Source organism: Triplophysa rosa, linkage group LG5 (genome assembly GCF_024868665.1).
Source record: "Triplophysa rosa linkage group LG5, Trosa_1v2, whole genome shotgun sequence".
Lineage (NCBI taxonomy): Eukaryota > Metazoa > Chordata > Actinopteri > Cypriniformes > Nemacheilidae > Triplophysa > Triplophysa rosa.
In genome coordinates this window covers 16,830,335-16,844,474 of record NC_079894.1, presented here as the reverse complement: position 1 = coordinate 16,844,474, position 14,140 = coordinate 16,830,335, and the positions used below count along the sequence as shown (strand labels likewise).

General features: G+C 40.6%; 1 protein-coding gene across 8 annotated transcripts in view; it reads left to right on the top strand.

The window, feature by feature from the left end:
* Window positions 1–14,140, top strand: part of kmt2cb (lysine (K)-specific methyltransferase 2Cb) — a 118,765-nt gene that overhangs the window by 21,309 nt on the left and 83,316 nt on the right. For all 8 annotated transcript variants that reach the window (XM_057333107.1, XM_057333109.1, XM_057333102.1 and 5 more), the window contains exon 3: window positions 9,136–9,224. In XM_057333107.1, coding sequence (XP_057189090.1) covers window positions 9,136–9,224 — 89 coding nt within the window. The remainder of the gene's footprint in view (window positions 1–9,135; window positions 9,225–14,140) is intronic.

The following is a 14,140-nucleotide window of genomic DNA, read 5'->3' as shown; positions in this document are numbered from 1 at the left end:
ATGCGCATCGTAACATTTTTGCATCGCGAAATATCGTAATACGAAGTATCGTTACACCCCTAATGAACTGTATTAATTTCTAACTGATTTATTAATGTATTAAACACATTTGAATTAAGTTTTAGTGATTCTTTTTTCTTACCTCACCCCATGACTCTGGTGCTACCAAATTAAGGGCTGGTGCCACCGACCAAATAACTCTCAAATGTTAGTCTAGAGCCCTGAATATCAAAGTCTCACTGTACGATAATACATTGGTATAAAGTCCACTGTACGGTACTTATTGCTCTATTTAAAATGACAAATGATGACTTGGAAACGTGCCATAAGCATCCACTTTTCTTTATCCTCTAATCATAAGTGTTGCTTCGAGGTATGAGTTATAGTATATGAGATGGGTCAAATGACCTAAAAATCCCATTTATAAAAGAAAATAATTGCACCAGTTTGACCTTGCCAAAGGTAACATCTAATATTTTTTCTAACATTCTCTATGTTAGGCCCGGAAGACCTATCATTTCATACAGTCAAGTGTTTCCCATAGGATTTTGACAGACTTGTGGCGCTAGGGACGTCACAAACTAATTAGCATATTTGTGACGTCATCACGTCCTGTTAGTGTTAGCACTTTTTTTGACAAGAAAAAGTTGACAAAAGTACTTTTTTAGTAATAAACCACTCGCAGCATTTGTTTACAAATAGCAGCCAAACACCATGACTTTGCGCACGAAGGCAACCCAGAGAAACATAGGCAGGGTAACGGAAGTCTATTTGAATTATAAACAGAGAGCGTCTTTGCAATAACTAATCACATATTTAAAAACTACAATACTAATTTCTCGATAGAAATGCAATCAGAAGTTGTTGAAAGTGAAAATTAAACTTACATTCTGGGCTGAAACGATTCCTTGAGTAACTCGAGTAATTCGAATGCAAAAATTCTGCCTCGAAACTTTGTTTAATCTATTTAACTACAGTACACACGGAGCACTGCGTTTCCCCATGGACCGTTATTACTCAGGGCTCTAGACTAACTTTTTGCACTGGTGCGCCTAACTTTTTTTCTTAGGTGCACCAGCACAAAAGTTAGGTGCACCCACATTTTCGACCGCATTGCATTTAACACCGCAGTTTTACCATTTCATTTTTTTTTTAAATCGCTGTCCATATAGGCAAAATTGACTTGTAAATAGTTAACTAACAATCTGGTCAACATAAAGTTCCTTATTTGAAGCACAATTCTACAAGAAAGGTAACTTACTGAAAAAGTGTTGGTGCTTAAAGTGCTTCACTGAACTGAAATTTAAACTTAAAACATCTCAAGATAAATGGACATAACCTGGGAGGTTGATGGCTCCGTGTCAGAGCATTGCTTATGATTTTCGGATGGATCAGGCCTTAACTTAACATTATTCACGAAAAAGTTGTCAATCGTTCTTTTCATCTTCTCTCATCATCCGCGGCTACATCCACTCTGTTTAACTGATGGGCCTATAGGCTCCTCACCTCTCTGTCTGACTGCAGCACACGCATTTTCACACGTACACACCAGAGGTTGCGCTAGACTTTTTTATTGTCCATCATTTTGACTGACAGGCTTGTAAAAAATCCGTCATAATCTATTATTACCCGTCACTATGGTGCAAGGTGGTGTTAGGTGGTAATTAGTATGTTCGTGACATCATCACGCTGTACTTGCATCTCTGAACTTGTTGTATTTTAATACAACAATAAAGCCGTTGTTGTTTATATTCTATATATTTAATGTTTTATGTTTATGTTCATATGTGATTCGATCTGGGAAAACCCAACACATGGTGCAAATTTATATATTACAGTTTTTGATACCATATTCAAGCCCTTTCCAAATCCGTTTTTATTTTGCTCATACCTTGTGTATGTAACAAAAGTTATGGCTGAGGTCGGCTGAAGCGCTATGATTTTCAGGAACGGAATTTGGAGAAAAACGGGTTTAAAGTTAAGTGATGAAAATAAAAGCAGTATCACAAGTAAAAGTCACTTTACAGTGGTAAAAGACTTACTCTAATAACAATTATTAAAAAAAAAACATTTCCCAGTGTTGAAGTCTATAAAAATACTGTACAAAACCGTTTGAATAAAACGAAAGTAAGGAGAATGGTGCGGGCACACTTAAAGAATGAGAGCTCTGCCATTATCACTACACAAGGAAACTAGCAAACATTACGGATAACAACTAATAAGCAGTGAAGCAAATTTTACCTTGTTTATCATGTGCATAGTGTCCGGACTTTTGATCATCCCTTGTATGTTTTCCGATCGCGGTCCGGCTCACATGAGCAGCGGACCGGGCATAACTCCCGGTGCTGCAGACAGGGAGCTCTGTTATCTCATGAAAACACTGTATAAAAAAACTTTGCATGCCGTAGTTTACACAGGACTGGCGGGAAATGAGAGTCCGTGACATGAACGCCGTGCCTTGATCCGTGAGAACCTCCTTCGGGATTCCCACGCGGGAGATTACTCGAAACAGTGCGTCCGCTACGCTTTTCGCGGAAATGCTGCGGAGGGCCACTGCCTCGGGGTATCACGTCGCATAATCTACAATGACCAATGCGAAGCGATGCCCGCGTGCTGATCGTTCTAAGGGCCCGATCAGGTCCATACCAATTCTCTCGAAGGGGACCCGTACAAGTGGAAGAGGGCACAATGGTGCTTTTGGGGTGGCCTGTGGGTTTACCAACTGACATTCAGGACAAGACGCGCACCACCTGCGCACGTTCTCGTGAATGCCCGGCCAAAAAAATCGGGCCGTTAGATGGTTTAGTGTTGCGGTTTGACCTAAGTGCCCGGCCATAGGATTACAGTGAGCCGTCTGGAAAAGCATTTCCCGACGGCTCTTTGGGATGACTAACTGGGTTGTATCTATTTTTGTTTGAGTGTCTTGGGTCACTCGATACAACCGATCTTTTGTACTGGCAAAATAGGGATAGGAGAGCGGTTGCACCGGGTGGAGAAGCTGTCCGTCGATGACACGGACCTGATCGAACACATGTTTGAGCGATTCATCGTGTGACTGTTCCAGGGGAAAATCGTCGCACCAAGAGAGAGTTTGCCTCTCTACTGCGCTCCGTTCCTCTGAGTCAGCTCCCAGTGGTCCCGGCTCAACTTCTCCCACTTGCGCGACCGCCCCCTTTCGCTGCCCTCAATTTCTCCAAGAGACATCCGCACATAAATGCCCCAATAGAACGGAAAACATTGGCCAATTCGTCCCCAAAATTAGCGGATGTCGGAGGTGCAGATTAACCGCCACCTCTACTCTATGCTTTTGCCCCCGAAATTGTATTGCCAGCGACACCAACGGGTAATTCACCACGTCCCCGTGTACACACCGTACCTTAACCATGCGGCTCGTATCCCCTGCCACGGATTGAATCGGGTGTTGATGAATTGAGGTTTGGTTACATCCTGAATCCACCAAAGCCTGATATGTATCCCCTTTTATACTCACGGGTATTTGATACAGGCCGGCTGGATCGGGGGCAACCCGTGGGGCATCGGGGACTCGGATCACCCTTTCCGACCTCTATTATGGGGCAGCGGTTGACCAAATGACCCAAGTCCCCGCACCGCCAACAGGTCGGCCCAGACATCCCCGCCGCCCCAGTGGCGGGAAGTAAGCCAAAGGATTGGTGAGGAGACGCTTGAGAGACGGGAGGGCCCGCAGGCCCGTTGTGTCGCCCCGGTCCTCGGAAAGGGAACCTCGCTGCCTCAGGCCCAGGCCGACCCGCTGGAGGATGGCTTTCTTGAGGTCCGCATAAATCAGCAAATTTTGGACTGGCAGCTACTGTGCGGCCAGCTGGGCCTCCCCAATTAGGAGGGGAATGAGCCTCGCTGCCCACACATCCGGCTGACAGCCCGAAAGCTCTGCAGACCTCTCGAAAAGCTCCAAAAATGCCTCCGGGTTGTCCTGAGCCCCCATCTTATGGAGTGGGAGGCCCGCGGCTGGGGGTGCGGCTGTCCCCATCACGACTTGCTCTCGATTCAGCCAGCTCCGGAACGACTCGCGGTCTTCCTGCTGGGCCTGGACGATGGCCTGGAAACGCCGCTCCTGATCCTCCCAAAGGCCCAGCAGCACCTGGTGTTGCTCGCGATGAAGACGGGCGAGCGACTGGATTACGTCCGCAAATGGCGAGGCTGGCGGGGACTGCATGGCGGCGGCAGCTCACTCCTTTCCTCCCGGGTTTCGGCACCACTGTAGTAAGTTCGTTGTATGAGGGAAGAAAGGAGGCAGGGTCGGCATGGCTGACACGAATATTTGTTCCACAAAACGCAAAGTAAACAAACAATAGTATAAAGTTGGCCCTCCTGGCACATATGGCACCACAAGATGCTCTCAGCTTTCTTCTGAAGCATACGGTCTCTGACGTTCCTGTTCTCAGCCTCTCTATAATCTCTCAAATAATTGTATTATTTAACATTTTAAAATGAAATCATCTTTAAATAAAATAATGTAAGCTGTTATTGTTAAACTTTATGTATTTATATTAAATATTGTATACACTTTGAATTAAGTTTATTAAAACATCTCCAAATATCACTGGATAAATATACACATCTAACAATTTCCAACAGTTAATGGATGTTAATAGTGAAGTATTTTAACTCCCGAGGAATGCATATCATTACTCTTGTCTAGTTATTATGCAATATTTGATGCATTGGGTCAAAGATAGTTGTGGCCTAATGGTTAGAGAGCCAGATTTAAAACTCAAAGGTTGCAAGTTCGATACCCAGGCTGGCAGGTTTCCAAGGCTTTATTAGGTGACCCTCCCAATGGGATCACCATGGCATATTGTTCACATATTTAAATTCTTATTATAATTTTAAAACCATTTACATAAAAAAATACATAAAAAACTTAGACTTAAGGTTTTTCATACCGACTGTATTCCTTAAAAATGTCTTTCTGATCTTCAGCCTCCTCCTACAGTTTAGTATTGAAAGGCCTTTCTCCAAATTACAATTAGCGTTTCAGGATAGGCCGTTTCCACATCTTTTAACATTTGGAAAGCCATGGCCTTTTAGCAATCAAAGTCAAAAGAAACAAACAAAAAAAACAAAATGTATGTGTATTTGAAAGGGATATATAAAGGCTACATGATTATTATGTATATATGACTGGGCCTAATTAAATAATTAATTTATAGCGTTTATAGTTTTATAAACACATAACCTAAAAAAAACCTCAGATTTATAACGTTGTTTTACAGTCAAAAACTTTAGGCTTCCCGGCCGTTTCCATGGTGACTCGTGAAATCTGTGATCCATTGACAATGTTTTTATGCTGTTTCTGTGAGCGCGCGTTAACTCTGGGTATCTTTCAGGAGGTTGATTTAACTAAGTCTTCTCGGTTTTGGAACCGGCATACCCCGAGTAAGCAAGGTTTGGGTTAATCAACCGAGAGTTCAGGGTTTAGCTGACGGTAAGTTAACCCTGCTTTCTGGAATACACCCCTGGATGCTTCAGTGTGACTGGTTCTGGTATGTCATGTAGCGATACAGCTGCTGTGTTGTTAAATGTGCCTTTATTTGTAGAGCTACAATGCTGACTTGGCCAAACATACACTTAAATACATACAAAACACTTTTAAATAGTGTGTATTTCCTGCGTCATCCAATGTGAATACATACATATGTTTGAATACAGCGCAACTGTAACTTAAACGTCATTTGATATTATAATAAATTATTATAATGTCACTTAGCCCTGGATATATGCTTCATGTGTTAATAGTGATGTACTATGCAATAACAATAAAGTAAATAACGAAGTAAACAATATGTTATGATGTTTTTGAGAGGTGCAGAATGCAGTAGTCAGACCTAAGACCGAGATGTCTTTAAATGTTATTTACTTTACACTCTTGTTGTGTCACGTGGTAACACTCGTTCGTAAGGTTTTCTGAGCTTTCTGTGGCTGTTGTTACAGCCTTTTCCTGCAAAAATTCTTCGAGAAACTTTATTTTTAACCATTAACAGAAATGTCCTCTAACATAGTAACAAATACAAAACGGAAGTGCGGAGCATCAAACAGGAAGTCACTCATAAGTGCTGTTTATCCACTAGTTATTCGATCACAGATACTGTCATTAGCACGGATGGATAAAAAAAATGTGACGCAAATATACTTGGGCGGCCAAAAATGCATTGTATGGGAAACGCTGCAGGCATGTGACTACGATAATATTGAGACAGTTTTGCTATTGCTATTGCGATAACACTATTGATAATATTGTTTTTACATTCCTAGTTGATCGTGATGAATTCTTATTGCAACCGATGCAAACACAACAGCTTCTTAGATTTACATTTAGTTATATTTAGCAGTCGCTTTTATCCAAAGCAACTTACAAATTGGAACAAAAGACGGCTTCACATTGTTTCCAGTTGGACCATTAAAGAATACGACACGCATGTCTCCCGGAAATCCTGTAAAGTTTAATCAATCAGATGACAACTTCGAACGTGCTGAAGTGTTTCCAGAAAAGTGTGCCTTATGCATCAGACATTCAGCCAAGTGTTTTAGTTGTCAAGGTACTGCCAACTTATTCCTCCTGGACGTTTATTTCACTGAATAGCAGAATGTTATTTATGCTCTGACAAACACGATCAGTGCACCAGTTACATGTGATGGATAAACAAGTAGTACTCAAGATCAGAACATTATATTCACACTTTATTTTGTCAGGGAATGAAAATGGTTAAAATAGTTAATGGAATCATAACGGGAGCCAGATCATTAGGCAGAGTTGGAACCAGAACCTGAACCGGAAAATGTATTACGGTTCCCATCTCTAATGAATTATGGTTTGTTTATACTGATTAGTGCAGACCTTGCTGGTGGTTATTGCCATGCTGTTCAGCAACAAAGCATACCTGATTAAGCTGGTTGACAGAGATAGTCTTTCTGCTAAGCAACTAGTTAAGAAGCCTCGTGGTCACACCAGCGCAACAGCCTTTTAACACAATATATGGCAGTTTATGTAGATGACAAAGCACAGAACTCTAGTAATACTGTTTTCATTAATCAAGAAGTTTTTCTAATAATTTTACCTGAAAATATAGCCAATGACATCAGCACCATGATCTGTCAGGAAATGTGGATTATGGACCATGGTAGAATCATGGGGTATCTTTAAATGCTGTGTAAATAGTATAGAGTATACAGTATAAAAGATTGTGTACACCGGGATGATAATCGCACGCGCTTATCGCCAGCGTTTTTGAAGCCGTTTTTCGGCATTCATACCCAAACGATTTTCACTGGCGATGAGCCAAGTGAACGTGCAAATTCACTCCCTGACATAGATGGCGCTTAATGAAAAACAGAAATACCCCAGTACACAACATGGCATTGCGCATCTTTATGCTTTTGACACTCACTTTTTACACAGAAGAAGAATTCATCTTGCTTCCTCATCGTCAATGTGTGCTCGGCAAGACCGTTTTGTGCTTGAGCGCCACCAAGTCATGTTTTACTGTAACTTCAGCAGCTCCAGGCACATGAACAAAAGCGACAATCTCATTGGTCGGACAGTTTTAAACGCAACGCACCAAACAAAAAAATCGAGCCCGAGGCGTTTTTAAAAAATTTATGCTTTTACGCCTGCCATCTTGCCGGTGTGCACACTCACGTTGGCGCCCTTTGTTTATTCACGAGTCGTTAAAGGTCGACGATAAACGCGCGCGATTATCGTCCCATGTGGACAAGCCTTAACCCCCCTTCTAATAAACAGATTTCTAGTTTTAAATCAACAGTTTGGGCAGGGCCCTTTTCTTTTCCGACATGAAAGTGCCCCTGTGCACAATGCATGGTTCCAAAAGGAATGATTAATTCAGCCTAGTGTGGAAGAACTTGACTGGTCTGCCTAATGCTCAGACCTGAACCCAACTGAACACCTTTGGAATGACTTTTGAGGCTTTGGCCAAGCATTCATCACCCAAACCCATCAATGACTTGTCATTTCAGAACAGGAACAGACCCTTCCAAAAATGTTGCAACAAAAATGATGAAAAAATTATTTAAAGGTCCATGTATGAAAATTTGCGGCATCTAGGGGTGAGGTTACAAATTGCAACCAATTGCTCACTCCCCCCTGTTTTTAAAAGCACTACAGTGGCTGACACAGAACTAAGAGTAATTTTTTTCACTTCTTTGCAGTAGGAGATAATGTATTTACCAACACGTTCTGTAGAGCAGTTTCTCCGTTTAGGGCTACTGCAGAAACAACATGGCGAATTCCATGTAAGCGGACCATGTCTAAACATGTTCATTAGAAAGGGGAGTCACAATACTTTTGTCCCTCTAATATACCTAAAAATAGTAAATTCAGTGCACCTCAAAAAATCTGGAGTGGTCTCTCAATTGTATATTTTGGATGATCGTTAACTAGACTCCAGGGCTGTATGTGTTGGGACACGCATGCTTTCTACAGGGCTCCAACACCTGTATACCTTTTAATGTCATGCATTCACAACCCATTATAGGTTTACAATGTGATGTTTAACAATGGAAAATGTAGAGTGATATCATCTATCAGGAATCATCATCACTGTCTGTGTGTCAGGTGGTTGGATGGGAGGGGTTAAAAACAAGAGAGCTTGCTGATGTCAACATGTATTAGGAAAGTAAATGGGATCATTTTTAATATTCATCTTAAGGAAAAAGTTTTTCAAATGTTTTTATGATCTTCGCAAATTCACCCCTAAGAATGGGTGAATCACAGAACACAACAAGCCAAAACCAATTATTAGAGATGAACCTGCCACACCAGAGAAGGTTTGTGTCTACACAATGAGACAGGCTCCGCCCTCAGTGCCTCTGAGTAAATGAGGAAACAGCATCTTCATGATGTTCCTCTGTTGAGTTGGTGGCTTTAATGAAAGGTCCCATGCACTTTACTTCCCCCTCAGTGGACGTAAACGCATGTGCCCGCACTCACCCACAAATTTTCATGCAGACTCCCCACCCTTGCAGTGCTGAGGGTACTCTGTTGGAAAAATCAGTGATGGCTGTGACTATATTTACCTAATTCATGACAAACCAGTGTTTTCTGAAGTAAGAATGGTAGTAAAGCTCTCATCTCTTTCTCAGGAACCGTGGGCGAGGGAAAGCTCTGGTGGAGGATGAAGACAGCACAGATGGAATGGAGACCGCAGAAACAGGAAGCACACAGGAAACAGGTAAATCCAGAGCTCCTGCTCATTTCTTTCTCTTCCGGACGCGCTACAGTGTTTCCCATAGGATTTTGACAGACTTGTAGCATATTAGCATATTTTTGACATCATCACGTCTTGTTAGTGTTAGCACTTTTTGACATCACAAACTAATTAGCATATTTGTGACATCATCATGTCGTGTTAGTGTTAGCACTTTTTTGATGTCACAGGCTAATTAGCATCTTTGTGACATCCTCACGTCGTGTTAGTGTTAGCACTTTTTTTTGACAAGAAAAAGTTGACAAAAGCGCCTTTTTTGTAAAAAAAAAAAACACTTGCAGCATTTGGTTTCAAATAGGACCCAAACGCCATGACTTCGCGCACGAAGGCAGCCCAGAGAAACATTGGCAGCATAACGGAAGTCCATTTGAATTATAAACAGAGAACGTCTTTGCAATAACTAATCACATATTTTAAAACTACAGTACCAATTTCTCGATAGAAATGCAATCAGAAGTTGTTGAAAGTGAAAATTAAACTTACATTTATACAAAACTATCCTCCAACAGGCGTTTCGGCCACCATTTAATTTTTTCGAGCTTGAGCCTTCTCGACCAATCACATTCCTCGCATGTTGTTATGGAAACGACAGGTCTCTGTCATTGGTTAGCTGTAAAAAAGGAGCTTGACATGGTCGTTTTTTTTTTTTAGAAAAGTTTAAATTTTTTCAACATCAAACGACGCTCTGAGTTGCAGACAAAGACGCCGGTGCTGGTGTTTAAAAAAGCGCTCAGGACGTTTTTTGAAAACACTGTTTACTCTATAGGATTATAATGTAAAACAGACGCTAGCAGCTTCAAAAACGAAGTCTAGTCTGAACATGGCTGTATTTACAACGGGATGCCACCAGCAATCACTTTAACTGCTGCTAAAATTCTGATTTATAAAGGCAACATCATCGGACAAAATCACAATACAGTACATCTACATTAAAGAGCGGCTATATCAGGGTCTTAAAAAGTCTAAAAAAGTCTTAATTTACAAAATCAAAATTTTAAGCCTTAAAAAGTCTTAAATTCACTGAAGTATTGTGTTCTATGTCTTAAATCATTTTAAACAGGTCTTAATTTTCCTACGGCCGTGTAACACTAGCTCTAATGCAGAGTAGGGATGGGCGATATGGCCCTAAAACTCTATCACGATAATTCCTGGTATTTCTTGCGATAACGATAAAAATGACGATATATCCATAACGCCATCCATTGCTGTTTTTTGCGTCAAGTGGTAGTAGCTGCATGTAGTCTAGACCCTCAGAAAAACAAATATTATCAAAAAGTAAAACTTACCCCAAATCAAACAGCTCCTAAAATATACCTACAGTCAGAGGTGGGTAGTAACGCGCTACATTTACTTCGTTACATTTACTTGAGTAACATTTTGGAAAATATGTACTTTTTAAGTAAAATTAAAAGTGTGTACTTTTACTCTTACTTGAGTAAATTTCTAATAGAAAATCTGTACTTTTACTTCGTTACATAACTTACATTGCGCGACGTTCCTTCGTTCCTTCATTTTAAAATATGCTTTTTAAAACGCGTTGTTTATTTCAAGGTTGTCGTCTCTTTTTACGGGCATTCCCGAGTGATCGATTCTTTTGAGTCGATTCTTTTGAAAGCATTAATTGAACAATGGGCAAAACCATTTGAATAGGCTAATGAATCAGTTCAAATGATTTGTTCAGTTCGCAGCACGATCTGAATCATCTGAAGCAGGATTACTCACTCCTCGTAGCGCGAAACTTAAGAACACGCAGAACACAAAGAGCGTTGGATGAAGTGGATATTAATCTATATCTATACAATCAAAACTGCAAATGTGTCATATTGTTTGCCAGCAATGATAAATGCCCGCCATATGCGCGCACCCGCGCGACCTGTTCGTCAGACACCGCAACATGCGCGTTACCTGTCAGACACAGAGACGTGGGCTTGCAGAAATATACATTTGAAGAACAGAAGGAAGAAAACTTGTTGATGGGCGTGTGGTTCACTGTTTACTGTTTGTTTACAAGTAAGAGCGTTTCACAATACACACGTGACACAACACGAGAAAACATGAGCTTTGTTCAAAAATGTGTATTTCATTTAAGAGAGCACTGCAGATGTTCTAGATCATCTTAGGAGTTTAGTTCATGCTTTAGTTTGACATGGTCTATTATTCTAAATAAGTTGTGTAAACTACATTGACATCAGGACTAGATGAAATTTACAGAAATGCTTGTCTCTTCTGTGTTTGTCTATTCTTTAGTCTCTCTAGTATATTGCAAAGATATCTGCGTATGATAATACAAATATTGATTAAAATGTAATATTAAAATATTGGCGTTAATATTAATTTAATGTAGTAGGCCTATATAATCAGATACAAAGTAACTAAGTAACTAGGTACTTGAGTAGTTTTTTCATTGCATACTTTTTTACTTTTACTCAAGTAAATTTTAAAATAGTGACTTTTACTTTTACTTGAGTAACAATTTCTCAAGTTACTTGTACTTTTACTTGAGTAAAGATTTTGGCTACTCTACCCACCTCTGCCTACAGTATTTTTGTAAATATAAAATATAATAGTGAGATTCGACTTCAAAAGGTTGTAGTAAAGATAAGTTAAATGAACTAAAGCTCAATAAACACATCATGTCATACCTAAAACTGTATATATTCTATTGTTGGGTGGAAACGATCGATCGCATCACGCTGTCAATCACTCTCTCTTGAACTGTGTGAACCTTCTCTTCTCACAGCAACGTACACTGAATCTGTCTATGACTCGCGCTACAGAAAGAGAACAGAAAAATGCGGATAAAAGAAATCTAATTAAATAATCCATGCTTTTATACGCTCATAAACGTATTTAAAATAACGTAATACAAACTCGCATTCGTACTGTATGTAAACAGTAAATTTTGTGGCTCCAGACAAATTTTATTTGGTGGGAGAAGGCCCAAAATGGCTCTTTTGGTTGCAAAGGTTGCTGACACCTGGACTAGACATATGAACATAAACATTTGTTTTAAATAAAAAATTAAATATGTAAATGAATATAAACAACAACAGCTTTATTGAGCATTCAGTCTGTCATCACGAGAAATTGATCTGGGAATGTTGGGTGTGCGGTTTTTATGTTCCGATGCAGGTCTTAAATTTCGTTCATAATGGTCTAAAGAAGGTCTTAAAAAGTCTTAAATTTGACTTTGTGAAACCTGCAGAAACCCTGTATATGCTGTTTGCCCTTTCTCGACAATGTGTTGCTGTTCTTTGAAATGCAAGTGACAGTAAAATACAAGAGGCTGAGGGCTCGCGCACACATGGAGCTCAGCGGAAGAGAGAGTGCATGCGAACACGGAAGATGAGAATGTGTACTCGGCCACGCTCCACTCACACCAAACAAGTCAGGAAGGAGAGTAGACGCGCAAGCGCTGTTTATCCACTAGTTATTCGATCACAGATACTGTCATTAGCACGGATGGATAAAAAAAATGTGACGCCAAATATACTTGGGCGGCCATAAATATACCTGGGCGGACCGCCCAAGTAAATGCATTGTATGGGAAACGCTGCGCACTAAAAAGTTGTGGCCCAATCCGATACTTTGGATTTGGATTGTAAATTCATTTTCCCCAATTATCCTCTAACTTTCACTCTTTTTCCAAGCTTTCTCTCCCACTTCCCCCTCCTCTCTTACCCTCTTCAAACATCTCCGCCGCCTTTCCCTTCGCTTTCCTGTGTCAGTGTTTTCTTTCAGTCATCACACCCCCCTCCCTCAGGAGCATGCGAGGCAGACTCTCCTCCGAGGCAGCCAAGGCTGTTCCAATGATAAACAAAATCACAATGTGGAGCCCTGAATTGATTTTCTTTCCCAGCTGTGCAGTCAATCTAACTCAAACCTCAGCCGGCCAAGGAGGAGCTTTCAAGAGGCTCGGCCTTCCACACTCCTTGAGCAGGATTGATGAGATTTTCGGCCTTCTCCACATGGCTTCGCTCTCTAGCTCTAATTGAAAGGATTTGACTCCAGCCACAGCATTTCTGCTCTAGAGTCTCTCACCCCCCCAACCCCCCCCCCCCCCCCCATATCTCTCAAGGCGTGTGATTGAGGTTCACAGCAGCCAGTGGAGGCTAATGCCCTCTGAAAGCCTTTTAAAATCTCATCTTGTGCATTTTTCCCTCATTTTCCAGGCCCTTTTAACTGCTTGTGGCTAATGGCCTTGCATGGTTTCTCAGAACTTGGCTGAGGTTCACAGTAGTGTTCATTTTGTCAGCTATTTTTAATTGTAGTCTTTGTTTTAGTCGCACAACAAATACACTTTTTAGTTTTTATCTTATTTAGTAATCCTTGTTCTGTGTTTGTTTAGTCCAGTTTAGTTGACTAAATGTCTATGCATTTTCGTCTTGTTTTAGTCAATACAAACTTAGTCACATTTTCGTCATGCTGTATAATGGTTAAAATGATAAAAATTTGTATTTTGCTAAAATTTATAATCACAGTGATTGTTGTCGTTTGAGAAATTTGTTTTTATATTTCATTATAAGTATCTCTTATACCAATAAGCACAAATCAATAGAATGTCAAATCATGTGCATAGTTTATTCGACTTCATCTAGCTTCATCTAAGAAGTATTTTAGATACTGTAAGTGCATAGGCCTAGTGTCTTACTGATGCCCGCAAAATATTGACAATTCCCCAGAAACAACGCGACCGTGAAGGAGAACCATTGGAACGTAGTCGCAAACGGACTGAAAGTTTTCGCGAGTCTTTATTCATCAATCGCAAACAAACAATGTAGTGGAGATCAACACGGCTCGAGCAGCTCATGAGAGAACACAGACCGGCTGGAGATCGCTAAACTCTTGTTTATTGACTTGAGATCCTCAATTCAATTTCA